Source organism: Sturnira hondurensis, unplaced genomic scaffold (assembly GCF_014824575.4).
Source record: "Sturnira hondurensis isolate 20B ecotype Veracruz unplaced genomic scaffold, ASM1482457v3 Scaffold0021143, whole genome shotgun sequence".
Taxonomy (NCBI): domain Eukaryota; kingdom Metazoa; phylum Chordata; class Mammalia; order Chiroptera; family Phyllostomidae; genus Sturnira; species Sturnira hondurensis.
This window is the reverse complement of record NW_028093774.1, coordinates 28,116,671-28,134,484: the sequence shown is the minus strand read 5'-3', so window position 1 is coordinate 28,134,484 and position 17,814 is coordinate 28,116,671. Positions and strand designations below refer to the sequence as shown.

Genomic DNA, 17,814 nt, shown 5'->3' with positions numbered 1-17,814 from the left:
CCATCCACGTTCCTAGAAGTTTCCTTGGGTTTGAGGACTGTGGGCCCAGCACCGAAGCTGCAGGGTCACTAAGGGACAGCATCACGTTCCTCCCTCTGAGGAGCTGTTGCCCCTTTTGTCCTAAGCTGCAGCCCCCTCTCTCCAGGCTTTGAGCAGGCAGGCGTGCTCTCCCCCTTGTCCCCGGGTCTCATGTGAGCTCCCTCTGCTCTCCCAGGCTGAGCCAGACCCTGAGCCTGGATCAGAGCCGGAGGTGTTTGCTGCCGTGGAAGGTCCCAGCTCTGAGGAGATGCCCTCAGACACAGAGTCTCCAGAAGTCCTGGAAACACAGCTTGATGCCCATCGGGAGCTGCTGGGACTGGACCACCGAAGTGACATGGTGGACTTTGTGGTGGCCAAGAGCACTGAAAACATGAAGGCCTTGAGCAGTGAGGAGGAGGAGGACGATGACGAGGAGGAGGAGGAAATGGGGACTGCCCAGGAGTCTGAGAGCCTCCTGCCGCCCTCTGTGCTGGACCAGGCCAGTGTCATTGCTGAGCGGTTTGTCAGCAGCTTCTCTCGGCGGAGCAGCCTGGCACTGGAGGATGGCAAGGCCACTGGCTTCGGGACCCCGAGGCTGCCCAGCCGGAGCAGCAGTGTGCTCAGCCTGGAGGGCAGTGAGAAGGGCCTGGCCCGGTGCGACAGCACCACAGACTCCCTCAGCTCTCAGCTCCCCTTAGCAGCAGACCTCAGTGTGGGCGTGGCCATGGAGAGTGGCCCTTCTGTCAATGGGACAGAGCCCCCAAGTCCAGGCTGCTCAGCAGAGACCAATAGGTCTTCTTCCTGCAAGAAGAAGGAATCGACGCTCTCCACACGAGACCGGCTGTTGCTGGACAAAATCAAGAGCTACTACGAAAATGCAGAGCACCACGACGCGGGTTTTAGCGTCCGACGCAGGGAGAGCCTCTCCTATATCCCCAAAGGCCTGGTGAGAAACTCAGTCTTCAGGTTCAACAACCTTCCCAGGCAGGACCCGGAGCCAGTGGCCCCGTTAGGGCACAAGAGACAGGTGGGCTCCAGGCCAGCTTCGTGGACCCTGTTTGACCAACCAGGCCAGGTGGGGGCAGGTTCTGGCGACCCAGCTCCTATCACAGATGCTGAGTTCCGTCCATCTTCAGAAATTGTGAAGATCTGGGAAGGTATGGAATCTTCTGTGGGGAGTCCTCAGAAGGGGCCAGGCCAAGGTCAGGCCAATGGCTTTGACCTGCATGAGCCACTTTTCATCCTGGAGGAGCACGAGCTGGGAGCTATCACTGAAGAGTCAGCCACTGCCTCACCAGAGAGCGCCTCCCCCACCCAGCGGCCCAGCCCAGCCCACTTGGCGCGGGAGCTGAAGGAGCTGGTGAAGGAGCTGAGCAGTGGCTCCCAGGGGGGTCTGGTGGCCCCGCTGCACCCCTGCATCATGCAGCTCTCCCGCGTGATGGACAGCCATGTGAGTGAGCGAGTCAAGAACAAGGTCTACCAGCTGGCCCGCCAGTACAGCCTTCGGATCAAGAGCAAGGTGGGGACCGCCAGACCACCACTGCCATGGGAAGATGCAGCTGCTGCTGTTCCCCACCTGCCGGAGGAGGAGGCTGGATTGCCATCCCGTGGCAAAGGTGTGATGGGGGTAGGGATTGGGCCCCTCCCACAAGTCTGGGGTGGAAGAGCCCTTTAAGAGTTAGTTAGCTTTTGGGGGAAAGGGATCCCTAAAGCTCTACCAAAGAGAGCTGGAACCCCCACTGAGAGCCAAGGGCCAGGGTGAGCCCTGGCAGCTGGTCTAATGCCTGGAGGCCACCTGTGCAGCCCTGGTTGGGCATGCTCACTGCCCTCCCGTGTCCTTCCTGTGGAACAGAGACCTTCGGAGGAAATGGAGCCATGCCCCCCTCTCTAGGAGAGCAGAAGCTCTTGTCTTTCATCCTTCGACTCGACCCCTTGTCCACTGCCTTTTCTTTATTCTCCCCATTTCCCTTTCATAAAGGGACCATGGATGGTCAATGAAGGTTCTCTTCCATCATTATACCCAAAACCCCACCAACTAGCCTTCCCCAGAAGTTCAGAGCCCTCACTTCTGCTCTTCCTTCCTGCCCGGTGACTCAGGCCGCTCTCTCTCCTCACAGGCAAGAGAAAGCCGGTGCTGTCCCTCTTCAACCACGAGGAGGTGCTGGCCCAGGAGCACAGCCCACCCAAGCCCTGCTTGGCCGGGGAGACGTCACCACGGCGTTTCTCCATCCCTTCTGCTGCCAACTCCAGGACCACTTCACCTGGGGCCCGGCCTGCCCCTCGAAGCCCTCTCAGCCCCTTTGACACTGAGACCTTCGACTGGCCTGACGTCCGAGAGCTCTGTTCCAAGTACGCCTCCAACGACGAGGCGGTCCAGGTCAAGGGAAGGCGGTCCCGAGGCCCACCCGTCAGCCGGAGCCGCTCAGTGCCAGAGAGCATGGTGGAGCCGCCTCGGTCAGGCAGGGTGGGCCGCTGCTGCAGCCTGAGTGCCAAGAAGGGCCAGGCAGGCCCAGAGGCCGTCAAGCCCCTGTCTTTGGGGGTGTTGCCCCAAAGTGGGCCAGACGGAGAGGAGGCCCTGTACGTCACTGCAGACCTCACCCTGGAGAACAACCGGCGGGTGATTGTCATGGAGAAGGGGCCCCTGCCTGGCCCTGCGGTGGGGCTGGAGGAAGGCAGAGGCCCTGGGTGGAGCTCAGCAGCAGCCATAGTGGGGCGGGGCCAGGATTTGCAGCAGTCAGCCGAGTACCAGCTGAAGGAAGAGGGTTCCAGGGACCCAGTGGACCCAAGCCAGCAAGGCATGGTGAGAAACCTGAGGGAGAAATTCCAGGCCTTGAACTCTGTAGGTTGACTCTTGAGTCTTGGGGGAGGGAGGATCTTGGGGGATGAGGAGGAGCCTTGACAGATGTCCACAAGTTTGGGCTCATCCTCCTTACTGGAGCCTTACCCAGGACCCTCGGAAAGGCTGTGCCCGGGAACAGTGCTCTGGTGCACTCAGCAAGTGCCTTCACGGGCTGTGACTACGCTGGCGCCCTCCCTACCACAAGCCCACGGTGACCTTCCACAGGTCCAGATGGGCCCTTCTTCCCTCTGAGGCCAGTGTGGCCACTTCCTTTATATCCAGTTCTCTGGTGAGAAGCCAAATATTTAAGCTCACCTCTTCCCAAGGAGAGCAAGCCCTGCTCAGGCCTCCAGTGTCAGCTGGCCACTGCCAGACCGAGGAGCCCGCTGGGGGAGGCGCGGGAAGGTGGCCTGGGGAGGCTTTGCTCTTTAGCCGTGCCTTCTTAGGATCCAGGCAGGAATGAGGTCCATAATTTATTGTTTGTGTGCGCGCGCGAGTGTGTTTTCCCTCTTTATTCCCGCCCTGTGAAGAATGTAACGGACTCCGTTCAGGTACTTCTGTGGATTGTTTCGCTGACCCTGTGGTTGTCGCTAATGTACACACATTTCATTATTTGCCAATGGTGCAATAACCACTGCTGACCAACTGACCTGTGTGTGGCCTCCTTACTGGGCCTGGCTGGGGTGGGAGGCGGGACGTTGTTGGGGGGGGCGGTGCTTAGAGTCCGCTTCTGCCCTCCATGCTTATGAAGCGCGAGGCACCAGGGTGCTCATGGGGAGCTGGCGCAGCAGGGGGGACTTGTATGGGAGGGGACTTGTTCTTGGCTGCTGCACTCCCACAGGCTCCTCTGTCCACCCCCAGCCTGGCATCCTGTCTTGGGGGCAGGGACATCGTGCCAGCCTTTAGGTCTTTTCCTCAAGTGCCGAAGTCGGACTAAAGAAAGTAGAGATGGGGGAGTGGAGGGAACATTTTTCTAATAGGCAGAGGTTTCTAATGTCTGGTGCTGTTTACTCCTTTCTCCCTCAGTGAGTCCCGGGAGGCAAGGGCTCTAAACCGGGAGCCCAGAAATGTCTCCAGGTGGCCTGGAGCATTGGGTGAGGCGTGCAAGTGCACTTTTTCCTGGGATGCATCCTCAGTTTCCATCCCATTCTCAAAGTGTCTTTGATTCAAAAGGGCTAAGATTGCCTCTCTATTTCTGGTTGTGTTTTCTGCCCTTTCTTCATGGGGTACCAGCCTTGTTTTACCATTTCTTATGTCTGGGGCCTGGGAGGAGCGGGGCCATGGGGCTCAGGTGGTAGACCGGTCCTCAGGTGTCCCCCCAGGTCTGCTGGTTCAGGGCCTCAGGAGGTTCAGGGCAGGGGCAGGGCTGGTGGAGCCTCTGCTGGGCAGCAGTGGACAGGGCAGAGACAGGCCGCGTTCTGCCAGCTGCCCTGAATGTTCCGTGGCCCCTTCCAAGGAGAGAGCTGGCTTGTCTACCAGGCAGGTCTTGGGCGATAATGCTGAGGGCCCACAGACGTAATGGAGAGAGAGTCAGAAGACCCAGGCTTTGGTTCTAGCGCTGCCGTTATCTAGCTGGGTCACCTAAACGCTTGCTTCTTCCTCATCTGTAAATTGAAGGAGATGGATGACTCGTCGTTCAAACTCCCTGACTCAGAGTCTTCAGTGGGTGGAGCCTGGGAAGTTGTAGTGAATACTTTCCCCAGGTGATTCTTACACAACCATCTAGGTATGTCTGGGAACCTGGAACCCGCTCAGTGGTTCTCACTGGCTACCCATCAGAGTCATCAGTGGAGCCTTTCGGAAAACGGCTGTGCCTGCACTCCATCCACCCAGACCAAACAAACGCTCGCCTTTGGAGATGCGCCCAAGCAGGGCATTCTGGTGATGCTGGTGTCCAGCCGGATCTGTCCTGAGCCCTGTGGGGAAAGGCCTGCAGCAGGCTCTCAGGATGGTAGAGTGCACGGCCCAGTGAGCTTTAATCCAGGTCTTTGGACCCTGGTGCTGGCAGAGTTGTCCCGTAAGACTTGGACAAGCCAGAGTCTTGGGTACAGCTCCCTCCTCACTCACTCACCTAGCCCTCTTGGCCCAAGTCAAAGGGAAACAAGACTTGTCAAATAAGAAATGGAGAGAAATATAGAGTGTTATTATTGGTTTATTAGAAAAACTAGTAAATGGGTTTCCTCTGTTTGGTGGAAGCACGTGTGAGCAGGTGGAGGATGAGGCCCAGATTGCATGGTCTGTGCCCCACAGGGTTGCAGTCCTGTCGCTGCCTCCTCCACTGTGACCTCCCTGAGCTTGCTTGTCCAAGGGACCAAGCCTTGTGGTCCTTTGGCTCTCTGTCTCCTCCCACAGAAGGGAGGAGGGGCATCCAGGACCATCCTTGGGGACCCTACTCGCCCTCCGAAGGGCAGGAAGTGGTGTGGGTGGGAGCTGAACCTTCTACAGGCCTCCTGTGATGGGTGCTGGTGGGGGGAAGGGGGAGGTAAGCCCAAGAACTGTCCACAGCCCCCTCAGCCAGAGCCCGTGGAGGCCAGGGGATGAAGGGAAGGAGGACCACCTGACCACACCCCGAAGGAGCTGCTCCTAAACTGCCAGTTGTGCTGGTGTGGACTGGAGCTGTGTCGACCTAGTCTGGGAGTACTGTTACAAGATTGCAGAGTAGAAAATGTAAGGAGGACCAAAAACAAACACCCCCGTCACCCCCCATGAAACCATGCCAGGGTACCAGGCGCCGAGCATGCACATGGCACAGTCTCCCACACTGGGGTGCCTGCAATTTCTGTCCCGTTGGTTGAGGGTCTTGGGGCCTGTGTGATGGGGGAGGGATGTGCAGGAGCTGGCACTAGATGGTGGGTCACATGCAGCTGGCTGCCCTTGACAGTGGGGGGCAGCCGGGTGGTGAAGTCCTAGCGCTTCCTTTGGGGCCCTTTCATTGGGACAGTGGAGTTGCTCCGTTGGCGGGGCCTCGCTCAGGCGCTGCTTTGACGCACAGGGGAGGGCAAAAGGTTGGAGACTCTTGCCACCACCTGTTCTTCAGCAAGGAACGTGCTCCCTACTGTGGAGCAGGACGTGCCCTCAGGTGTCCCGGGGGTCTTCTTTACTGCCACGTGAGTGTGGTCCCCTCACTGCCTCCTGCCTTGGTTTCTCCAGGTGGAGAGAGAGGCTGGTGAATGGTCTAGACTACAGGTACAAAGAGGGCTGTAGGGGTAGGTGCACAGAGGCCAAGGAAGACCCTGGCTACAGAGGTGGGGCCACCTGACTTGGGGGTGTCAGGATCCATCAGACAATGTCACCCTCCTGCGGTTCTCGTCTGCTGAAGTCAGCTTCACCTCGACACAGTGTTCTTGATCCCCGGGGTGTGCCAGCACTAAGTGCTCCTGGGAAGGCCCAGGAACCCTGGATGCCTACCCATGTGGTCTCTACCTGAGCCTCACCGCGTTCTGGAGGAATCGTCTCGGTGTGTCTGAGGCTCCTTCCCACAGGGAAGGTGATAAAAACAGCAGTCCCCAGGGACCTTTCTGGTCTTCTCAGGGAAGCACCTACTGCCACCAACTTGACCCTCTTTTGGACCTTAACCCCAGTTAAGATGATAGGCTGGAGCTATATTGCTTTCAGAGGGTGGGAGGTGGAAATCCTTGTGGAACGAGTGCCCCCCGCAATCCGGCAGTCCGACTGTCCCAGCCTGGGGAAGGCTTTTCCCGTGGGTCTAGGTTGCAGGGCCCCTTCGGCTGTGCTTGGGCGGGGGTGGGGGTGGGGTGTAGATATTTGGTGACTTCTGCACCCATGTGCAGAACCTTCAGGAGAAGCTGAGCAAGGGCTGCTACACCTTCATGGCCCTGGTGCCAGCGTCTGTCCCAGCTGTCCATGGGTTGTTAGATGTGTGGTAACATCCAGGTGTGGCCATAGTGCCACCCCAGGGTGATAGGTCACGTGTGAACTTGGCTGTCTGTCCAGTCAGTACCCTTGGCTGGTACCCACTGTACTCACTGGGCATTTGGCTTTGCTTTACTCCAGGTGCTGGGCTGTCCATCTGGTATCCGGGGACTGTACTGCCTCTAAGGGCTCCTGGGTCTGAGTCAGATATTGCTGGTTCAGCTGCTAGTGGGTGTTGGGGGAGACATCCCCGAGTGGAGGGGGAGACATCCCCGAGTGGAGAGGCAGAGCCTTAGGCAGTGTCAGGACTTGTCTACCGCCTTCAGGTCTGAGCTCTAGCCCTCAGCTCTAACTGAAGCTTTAAAAAGACAGCTGGAGAGCTTCCCGATCCTACTCCCATGGTTGGCAGCAAAGGACACTGGAGGCAGTGGAGGCCCCTTGCACTTAGGAACCGTGGACCTTGGAGGGTGCCCCGCTGCTGTTTTGGTGGGAGGAGGATGGGGGGAGGGATGTAGTGGCCCCTGAGGTAAGAGACCTGGTTCTGAGGAAGCCCAGCGGGGAGGAGGCCCATAGTGTCCCCGCAGTCCCCAGCAGCCCTTTCCCCAGGCCTAGGGCCCTGTGGGCCTACCTGAAGGCTCTGTCCTTGCGCCCCAGGGGTGGGTCAGGTATTTCCAGTGTCTTCTTCCCTTTCCCTGGTTTTGACTAAGTCAGGGGTGACTCCAAGTAACTTGCTTTGGGAGTGGGCAGCATCTGACAAATCGGTCAGCCTTCTCCAGCTTTTATGGGGCATGGGGGCCTGGTGCATCCTCAGCCCAAGAATGGGGTGGGGAGGAGGGTGTAAGCCTGGGAAAACCATACTCTGCCCGCAGGCCCGGAGGCCCAGTGGAGCTGGGAGCCTCTGTCCCTGGAGCTGCTCTACAGATGGTGGGGGAGCAGGCATCAGGCCAGGCAGGTGAAGGCAGGTATTGCAGTACAGCATGGGCCCCAGAGCCCCGCCTGGTGACTCGGAGCAGGCGGGCAGCAGGCAACCAGGCAGCCGGAGTGCCATGGTCAAGGCTGAGAGTGCCCGCAGCCTGTCCTGGGCAGTCGAAGGAGGCACAGTGGCACCGCCCAGCCCCACCTGTGGGGCGCCACAAGAGGCTACTTCTTTTTGGGGAAGAAGCTGAATCTCTTTTCCTTTTCTTTCTTGCCAAGGCTGGTGTCAGGGCCCGTGATGGAGGGCAAGGGCAGGCTCTGGGCCTTGGTGCGGATACTCTGGGACTCGTTGATGGCAGTGCTCACACCCTGCAGCCAGGACACCATCTCCTCCTGTGGGGTGGGAGGGTCAGGGCCTCACGCTTCTCTGAGGAGGCCCCCCCCCGCCCCCCTCCCCCCCCCATCGTCCCCCGCCCCGCCCCCCCGCACAGGCTGGGAGGGGAGCCCCAGGACTGCCCATTCTGTGAGAGGGAGCTTTGAGGTCAAGTGGCTTGAGCCTCCTCCACCTGCCCCTTTGTTAGTGGGGGTCTGGGCCGGGCTGCTCAGCACTTACCTCGTCCTTGCCATGGAAGAGCCACTCACTGCCATTGCTCAACCTGGGAGGACAGAAGAGTTCCTGTCCTGGGGCCACCTCTGGAGCCCTCCACCTGGGCAGAGGGCTGGCTCGATCCCACAGCCCCCTCAAACCCACAGCACCGTCGGAGAGAGGTAAGAACCTGGACCATTAGCCTTTTTGATCTGAACAACCCCTGAGGGCCAGTGCAGGCATGTCATGGACCCCCGTCCAGCCACTGGTGCAAAACCGAATCGCCAGGGAAGGAGCAGTGGATGGGTGGGCCTCACCTCAGCTTGAAGACGTGCTTCTTCTTCTTGTAGCTGGCGGCAACCTCACAGATGGCATGTCTCAGGGCCAGGGGCTCTTCCCCATGGTAGGGCACCCCCAGCGCCAGGTTCTTGGCGTCCTTATAGAAGGTCAGCTCGCTATTTCTGAGCACACAGTACAGGTTGTTCCAGGACCTGCAACAGGGCAGACAGGCAGGTCACCCACAGTCCTGACACGGCATCTCTGTACTCAGTCCCTACAGCTGTGCCTTTCCTGTTGCACAGTTCTCTCCCTGGTAAGTAGTGGTACATCTTCCTGTGAAAAAATCATCTCCATGTAATTTCATTACCAAAAGTGAACTCTGGTTAACCTTGAATGTATTTCCTTCTAGTCTTTTTCTATTTGCATATTCATGTTGTTTCTTACTCACATACTGGGGTGGACCAGAGTAGGTTTACAGTAGGTTTTGTGAGTACCCAAAACACAGAGTTTATTGTATTATCTGTTCATTGTATTTATTTATATTACAACTGTAAACCTATGTTTGTCCACCTCTGTATATGGCTGAAATTGGATTATACTGTATAACTAGTTTTATGTCCTGCTTTCAAGCTTAACACTAACATGAGTATTTCCTCATATCCTCAAATATTTCTCGAAAGTAATTTTGAATAACTATGTGGTATCTCATCACAGATATAAATAATCCCTTTATTGGTGGGCCATGTGGAAATTTAAACAGTACAAGTTAACAATGCGAGGAACATTCTTGTGCATAACCCTTTGCCTGTACGTCTGCTGTTGAGACGTGGTTTTAGAAGCAGAATTATTGACTCTAAGACCAACTGTGTAAACTTTTCAGAGCATTGCCACATCCATCAACAGGGTTGATTTTTCACTACAGAACTGTGGAATGAATAAAGCAGGGGTTGGCTTGGTGGTTGCTGGTAGCTTTCGTTCTGCTGGTGTATGCCGGTACACTGTACTAGCGCTTTTAAAAGAAGCACTTAGGGGTAGACCAAGGCTCGTCCCAGCTGGTGTGTGTGGTGACAGCTGCCAGCTTATAAACTCATGTGTGGGCTAAGCGGGGCTGCTTCACTGAGAAACGTGAAGCGTGTTGCATTTTCACAGAAATGAATGGTGCAAAACATTGAAGCTTTTGTTCCTTCCTCCTCCCCCCTCCCCCCTCCTCCTCCTCCTCTCCTTCATTCTCTCTCCCTCCCTTTGAAGGGCAGGAAGGTGGAAAACTAGTAGGCACAGTGGGTGGGAGGCCTGGAAGGTCAGAGAGAGAACCTGACCTGTACGAAGCCGGCAGCAGAGCCACTTCGCAAAGCCCAGATTTCTGACGCTCAGCTTGGGGACCTTCTCTGGAGCCTGAGCCTCCTGGAGCCTGAGTAAGGCAATTGCTACAAGGAACTGGGCCTTGGAATAAAATCCTGCCTTGAACAAATAAATGACTTAACCTATCTGAGACTCTGTTTTCCTATGTGGAAAATGGAAACCTTAATATTACAAGGTGGTTAGGAAGATTTTATCAGCCCTAACATAATGCCTGGCACACAGTAGGTGCTCAATAAATAATTGTTCCCTATTTCCTGGTGGACTCTCCACATAAGCAATAAACCTCTTCGGGCCAGTGGGGTCCCCAAATTCATTTCTGGAATTTGCATTAGCTTGGGCATTCTCCAGGACAGGCTCTGTGTGCCGCCAGTGGCCTTGGGAATGTGTCTGGCTTCAACCTTGAAGCTGCCCTGTTTTCCTGGGACCCCCTGGACCACTGCCTGAAGGCAGGGCTCTCAGAGTCCTTATAGGGGCATCCCCAGATAGACCAAACCTAAGGGCATGACTGCCTCAGGGCCAGGAAAGGACACAGCCAGTGAATGAATGCCTCAAGGTCACGGAGTTGCTGTGTCATGGTCTGGCAAACGCCCTCCAGCTGCACCTACACCAACCTAGCTCTTCCTCCTCTCCTGTGTTATAGCTAGGGAACTGAAGCCCAGATTGGTAAAAAGCGGGACTCTGTCAAGGTCCTATTGTTAGTGCCTAGATTGACCCACCCGGCCCTAGGATAGGAACAAACAGTAGTGTTCTCCAAGCTCTTCCGGTGCACAGGCACCTTTCTGCACCAAAGACACGTGCTGCCATTAACACCCCCGTTTTACAAATACAGACGTTAACTTAGGCTGAGTAACCTGTGCAAGGTCATAGGATTTGAACTTGGGGCCAGAACTGAAGACCGGCTTTCCCTGACACGCCAGGCAGCCCCTGGGCTGGGTGGAGGAGTACCCAGAAGCTCTCAAGACCCGGGAAGCAAAGGGCGCCCTCTCCCCCAGCACACACGCCTGTGTTGCCCAGGCTCTGCTGGTGAAGTCCCTGAGCGCCACCCACCCCTCCCACCGCGGCCTCTTCCCACACACCTGTTGGATGCCTTCTTGTTGGGCCCCTCCAGGTCGTGCTTGCGGCCCAGGTAGCCCTCCATCTGCACACTGTGCCCATGGGCCCGCTGGGCCGGCAGCGTGGTAGGCTCCTCGCCCTCGCTCAGAGGCGTGTCCAGGACCTTAAAGAGGGGCTCTGTGGCGGGCCCCTCATCCCCGCCAGATTTCTCCTCTTGCCCTTCCACCTGTTGCCCCGGTGGGGGTGGCGGCTGCAGGTCCTGCGGCCGCTGTTTGTCTTCCCCCTGCTCAGGGGCATATGGGAGGAGCACACCTCGCTCAGGGGGTTCTGCAGGGGTGCCTGCTCTGCAGAACTGGGGAGCCAGCAGGCCCCCTCCCGAGCCTGGTTCCTTTCTGCCATGCACCTCCGCCCCCTCCCCCAGGTCCCCCTCCCTTCCCCCACTCCCGCTTGACCCCTCCCCCTGCTGCAGGTACCCAGCTGATTTGCTTCCCTAGACTCCGCCCACGTCTCCGGCTCCTTTCCTACCCCCAATCTAACATCAACAAGTTCTTGGAGTGAGCTGAAGGTGGCCTGAGTGATGGTCTTGTCCAGGGGTTTCCAACATAGCCGGCAGAGCCCAGGCTCACTGCCCGGCGCCAGGCCCCCACCCCTGCTGCGGTCACACACTCTAACTCGGCCGAGTTCTGCGTGGGCTCTGGCAAGACTTCCTACGAAGAAGGGGCCGCTGTTAAGGCAAGTTTGAAAAACACGTGTATGAAATGGTGAATGGGAACTCTTCGCTTGCCTTCCACTTATATCTAACCCCTCAAAGTTAGGGCAGCCATTCCTTGGTGTCCCCCACTACCTTAAAAAGGAAGAACCCGGACTAACTGGTCCTGTTCCTGTCATTTGACAGGAATTTCTTGCAGTAGGGCAGTGATGCCCGCCGAGCGTGGCTGCCTGGTACCCTCACTTCAGGAGCTTTAATGAAATAGTCCCAGACCCCTCCCTCAAGACGCTGCTTTCACCGGCCTGGAGTGGGCTCTGCACATTGGTATCTCTTCTTAAGCTTTTCATTGCATTCTGATGTGCAGTGGGGGCTGACAGTCGCCCGTAAGGGGCCCCTGCCCTGGGGAAGGGCTGTGGCTTTACCCGCCTGCACTTCCTTGTGGAGGGTGGGGTGCTGCCCACCGCTGTCAACACTGAGTGGGGGGCCTCCACGTGTCAGGCGCCCATGCCCCATTCCCCAGCTGGGCCCCAGACTCCTTGTCAATCTGCTCCTGTGCCTGCGGCCAGAGAAGGCAGGGCAGGCCCAATGGGGCAGCAGCGGGCAGCCTGCCTCCCACCGCCAGGTAGGGCAAGAAGGGGTGGGTCTCCTGTCTGCCTGAGGAGCACCCAGGAAGGCAGCCTAGCTTTAGCCATCTGGTCAGAACCCTGTCTCAGAGGCCTGACCACTGGAGACGTCACAGCACCAGGTGGGAAAGAGCCTTGAAGGCTCCTGCACAGGCCGCATCTGAACACCTGTAGGAGCAGGGCCAGCCCAGGCAGTAATGAAACTCTGGCCCGTTATCTACTCCTGACTCCAACCACTGCAGATGGATGGAGGCCCAGAGAGTGTTGGAAAGGAGCTGGAAAAGAGCAGACACACCCCATGCTCCCCAACATCGGTCCCACAAACATGGGCCAGAGAGACGGAACACGAGAGGGTGTGGGCACCACGTTGGACATCAGATTGAAGCTTTAACTTGGGCAGGCTAAAAGCCACCAAGGTCTGCCTGAGATGGTGCTCTGGAATGGGAAGGGAGGCTCAGCAGAGACGTTTGAAGGCGGTGCTTGGAAGAAAGGTAAAACTAATCATGTTTGTGTTCCATAAAATTAGAGCTGTTCAATAAACAGTTGTAAGTTGGGATTCAGTGAGATCTTATTCAAAGAAAAGATAGTATGACTGGAAAAGTTTGAAAACCACACTACCCTAGCCTATTTACTACCTTCAATCTATGAGAAAACCTTTGCTCAGAGAGGTCAAGTGACTTATCCAAGGCCACATAGCTTCTGAGTGTTGGAGACAATTAGAAACACGCACTCCAGAATTGGACGAACCTGAGTTTTTATCACACCTTTAGAGCTCTCATCCTTTTCTGTTGTAGAACCCCTTGACATCTGTGGCCAGACCACACTGGTCTTTCTGCATCTTGTACTATTTGAATCTTCAAGAGTGCAATGAGCCAGCACTGACCACAAGGATCCGGGGGGCCCAAAGCCCTGCCTGCACAATCCTCTAGCAGGGAGCAAGGGCAGGAGTAGCAGGAATAAGGCTGGTAGCCTGGGTTTGGGGTCCTGTGGACCCATCAGGCCAAGCCTTTGACCTGGGTGTAGTTTGGGGAGGGGGTCTAGTATTGCAAAAAGTGAAGCCTCTTTTTATCCCTAACCTCTTCACCTGGCTGCACTGCTCCTGGCTGTGGTGGGTTGGAGCCCTCCCCGCCCTTGCCCTGGGGTCTCAGGGAGATGGCCCAGCAGACCCTCAGCCTGGTTCACCCCTCTTATCCAGCCTGTAACCTCCTGGGACTGGTCTTACTAGAGGCCTGTAGGTCCACATTTTCTTCCTGTGCTTTCACTTCCATTCTCCTTCCTTTTGGGAACTGTCCTCTGAAAACAAAGACGATTTTTCCAGGACTGCTTCCCAACTCAATTTCACCTCTGCTTCCTCCTAATGGGTGCCTGGCCCACATTCCCTGGCAGGGACATTTTGCAAGTTAAATGGCTGGGTCGCGGGTTGGCTTTGGAAAATAGCTTTTCCAATGTTTGCAAAGGTTTCTTATGTGCTCTTGACTGTTCACATGGAGACGGTATAAAACGCACCCTGTCCTCTCTATCCTGAAGGCCAAGGCCAAGGCCTGAGGAGGAGGGGGGGAGTATGGTGGCTGTTTCTCCCTCCCAGGCCCAGGACGGGCAGAGCTTCTCTCCCCCTGGCCTGGGGGAAGAGACATCCAAGAGAAGGATGATGTGGTGGTTTGGGCAGAAGGGCCCTCCTGTCCCAGGTTCCAGGGGTAAATACGCTTTGTGCCGTTTTAGGAGAGCAGGGGAAGTTGGGGGAGGCAGCCGCAGTTCTGCCGCTGCTGGGACGGTGCTCTCACATGGAGATGGTGCCTTGCCCAGCAGGGCGGGGTCTGTGGAGCCGGCTACTCCTGTGGCTGTAGGGACAGGCAGGTTCTGCCAAAAGGCCCTGGATGGATGAGATGATCTGATTCCCTCCTCTCCTCCATTCTCTAAGGCAGAAGGCCTGCTGCTTCAGCCCTCAGGTGGTTAGGAGGACACACAACTCACACCTGCACTGCTGAGGGGTACCCAGCCTACAGGGGTCACCCAGAGGAGCTGGGGACACTGAAGGGGGAAGGTCCAGCTGCCTTGGGATTCTCAGTTAGGCTGGTGTGGTCTGCGAGTCTTCAGCCATAAGTGGGAAGGGCAGCATGAGGGAGAATGAGCGTCTGGGGTTGGCTGCAGCATGGACCTAGGATCTCCAGTTTGGGCCCAGATGGGCAGGGGATGGGGAAACGACCAGAGGTGGGCACGTGCTCTGGCTGCTGGGATCATGATGTCAGGGGAGTGCAGGGCACAGACAGGAGAGCCTTTTATAGGGTCACAAACAGGGAGAGGCCCCAACACCCGAGGGGTGGGCAGTAGGGGGAGTAGCCACCTCAGAGTCTTCTAAGCTTGACTTTTTAGGGTCCCGCCTTGCTAGGAAGCTGGCTTGTGTGGGGGTGCAGGCAAAGGTTGAGGGTCTCCACAAAAGAAGAGGCACGGAAGCGGTGCAGGGTGGGTACATTTCTTCTCTGGACTAAAGGAGTTGAAGGTGTATTTCCAGGCTCAGCCAGCAGGTGGCAGAGGGCACAGCACACAGACAACTAGCTCTAGCTTCCAGGAGGGAGAAAAAAAAAAAACCAACCCTTTCTGCAAACACAAGATCTTTTAGAGGTTCTTTCAGGGGTGTCCAATCTTTTGGCATCTCTGGGATACACTGGAAGAGGAAGAGTTGTCTTGGGCCACACGTTGCAACACAAAATCACACACAAAAATCTCATAATGTTTTAAGTAAATTTGGGATTTTGTGTTGGGCTGCATTCAGAGCTATCCTGGGTCTCAGGCGGCCTGAGGGAGGCAGGATGGACATCCCTATAAGATGCTCAATGGCCCCCAGATACACTGACAAGCAAAGAAACACAAGCGATGAGGCTGTTCTCTAAAGGAGATGCTGATAAGTGAGAACCAGGGCATAAGGATGCAGCCCGGAAAGAGAATGTTTGACCTTAGCCACATGGTGGTCTTGCCTATGTCACAGCAAGGACTGGGCCCAGAGTGTGTGGAGCAGGGCTCAAGGGAGGGCCACTCGAGGAAAGTCTGGGAGGCTTGGGCAATGGAAGCTGGAATTCATACGGAGGACATTTCTTTTAAGAGATCCAAGTGTACAGTGAAGGATGGAGAAAAAACCGAAGGGAAAAAGGAGGACTTAACGAATCACCTGCTAGTTGCCAGATAGTCTACCTATGTTCTCTCTCTGATCCTCACACTCCCCCTGCGAGGCAAGTATCACTGCACCAATTTTACAGATAAAGGGAACCCGGGGTCAGGGCGAACGGATAACTTGCCCACAGACACACCTCCAGTGAGTGGAAGGCTGAGGATCTGTGTGGTCTCCAACTCTCTACTCTCCTTGCTGCGAGGGGAGGAGGGGCACTATTCTAGAGGAATGTACCTACCTGATGGGGTTCACAGTCTGAATGAGACGGCTTACTAAGACCTGTGGCCCGTCCTTCCAAGGCAGAGCGGGGTCACATCGGAGCCACACCGGAAGGGGCCAGAAGAGGGGCTTGGAGCCAGTCAAGACCTATTGCTGATGTTTTAGGTGAGCAAATAGCACTGGGGAACTAGGGGGTGGGTGGAACTGGCCATGTTCACAGCCGAGAGTTTTCCCCTCCCCCAGCCTTTGCGGTCTGGGCTCTCCTCCCTGGGTGAGGAGGGGTGAAGGGGTGAGGGGCCATTGGCAGACAGGTTGGGAAGGCTGTTTAGAAGACAATTTTTTGCAAGAAAAGAAAAACAGATGGTTTGTTGAGTTGAGAGCAGCCATGGAGATAAAGAGATAGGAACTTAGGATGAGCAGAGACAAATGTGGGAAGAGAAAGAAGTTGTTGCTGGATAAGGAAAGACTGCGTGAGGAGCGGAGGCTGGACCAGGCAGTGAAGGGTCGCCCGGTGGGTGGTGGGATGGTGAGGGGCTCTCATGAGAAGTGGGATGGAGGGAGCAGAGCAAAGCCACACTGTGCTCTAGGGGCAGCTGTCTGAGATGGCAACTGGGGAAGCAGGGAAGACGGTGGGGGGGAACACAGAGTGGACGGCCACCAGGTAAAGTGAGGGGGAATGAAGAGGGGAGTGTTCAGGGTCCCCTCAGGCAGGGAGGGCAAGACCTGGTCCACCAGCAGTGTCATGGTGAGAGGAGAAAAAGCTTTCTTGGGACCTGTCTCCCTCATTCCCACCACTGGTGTGGGCTCTTCGGGCCCCTGCCCTGGAGGAGCGAGATGGGGTGGGGGGCTTGCTGGATCAGCATTAGAAAGGCTAGAAAGGGTTAGAAGGCACTGACTCCCCCATCCAGATGCACCACCCATCTGACAAGTGGGCAGCTTCAAGCCCCATTTCTGAGATGCCTCCGGTGCTACCTGAGGCCACCCTGACTGAGCCCATTGATATCTGGGATGCTCTGAGACGCAGTTGGGAAGAACAACTTCGGAGAGGCCTTTGGAGCAGCAGGGCCAGAAAAGATCACGTCTGACCACAGCACAGAGAGCTGGGCACACCCAGCGGTGAACAGCTAGCTGTCCAGAAAGAGCCTGAAGCAAGTTTCTCTGGGGAGCCTGGAGTGCTGGGGCTCTGGGCCAGACTGCAGGCAGACACACCCCTGCCATGCTGACTCAGGCATCCTGGGGAGACAAGGACACACCCAGGTTTAGGGGAAAACTGAAGTTCTTTCCAGGTGGGGTCTGCTCATATGAACAAACACCCAATCGGCCTTCACAGTACAATGCCAGAAAGAGCAGCTCCATTCGCCCTCACAGGGGGAGGGGAGAAGGGATGGGGAGAGCTTGCTCGGGCAAGAAGAAACACAGCTGCTGCCTCCACTCCCACATCCCTTCCATCTGGGGACGTCAGAGCCTGGTCTCTGGCTGCTGATTAAAGCTTCGGGCTGCCTGCCGGGGTCGGGTGGGGGTGGGGGAGCTGTGCAGGTTGCCAAGGGGGTGACAGCAGCAGGAGCCAGGCGGGCACTGGGTGAAAGGGGTCTGGTCTCACAGAAGAGTGGGAGGGCCTGCAATCCAGTGCCCCTTCAGCCCCTGGGGCACCATCCCTCACATTGTCCAGCGCTGGTCACTCCTCTGAAGCGACAGCGACCTCGAAGACTGTGGGGGGAGAAGTCTTAACTCCCTGTGTTCACCCCTAATGAGGAAGCTGGCTGCAGGCAGTCTTGAGAGGTTGCGGTAAGAGAGTGCTTGGGAAAAGGAGTTTTCCCAGACAACCGGAGGCCTGCTGCAGAACAGCACCCAGGCAGTCGCTTTCTGGAGTGGCCTGGTGCCCGACAGTCCTGAACCACAGACTGGATCCACCCTGGAGGCTTGAAGGCAGCCAGGGCATGATTGCCCCGAAGAATGAACCCTGAAGACAGGCTGTTTCCTGTCACAGCCTCTAGAAGCACCAATCCCTTTCCCGGCTGTGACTGTCAGAGCAGCCCTGCTGGGCGAGTTCCTAGGGCAGGCCCTGNCTCACCACCACAGTCACACTGAGGATTCTGAGGCAACCAGAGCCTGGAAGATGAGAACCTTAGCAGGACCACTCAACCCTTCCCAGAGCCACACCCAGGATGAAGGGGAGAC

General features: G+C 56.7%; 2 protein-coding genes across 10 annotated transcripts in view; one reads left to right on the top strand and one right to left on the bottom strand.

Moving 5' to 3' along the window:
• The window catches only part of PLEKHG3 (pleckstrin homology and RhoGEF domain containing G3), a 40,379-nt gene extending 36,873 nt beyond the window's left edge, over positions 1-3,506 (top strand). For all 9 annotated transcript variants that reach the window (XM_037031732.1, XM_037031735.1, XM_037031733.1 and 6 more), the window contains 2 exons: positions 215-1,634; positions 2,136-3,506. In XM_037031732.1, the coding sequence (XP_036887627.1) occupies positions 215-1,634; positions 2,136-2,866 (2,151 nt within the window). In that variant the 3' untranslated portion in view covers positions 2,867-3,506. The remainder of the gene's footprint in view (positions 1-214; positions 1,635-2,135) is intronic.
• Positions 3,507-4,992: 1,486 nt separating this feature from the next.
• The window catches only part of SPTB (spectrin beta, erythrocytic), a 66,551-nt gene continuing 53,729 nt past the window's right edge, over positions 4,993-17,814 (bottom strand). Inside the window, exons 32-35 of the mRNA XM_037031795.1 lie at positions 10,946-11,205; positions 8,549-8,722; positions 8,259-8,301; positions 4,993-8,038 (exon numbers count right to left, since the gene is read on the bottom strand). Of these exons, the coding sequence (XP_036887690.1) occupies positions 7,871-8,038; positions 8,259-8,301; positions 8,549-8,722; positions 10,946-11,205 (645 nt within the window). The 3' untranslated portion in view covers positions 4,993-7,870. The remainder of the gene's footprint in view (positions 8,039-8,258; positions 8,302-8,548; positions 8,723-10,945; positions 11,206-17,814) is intronic.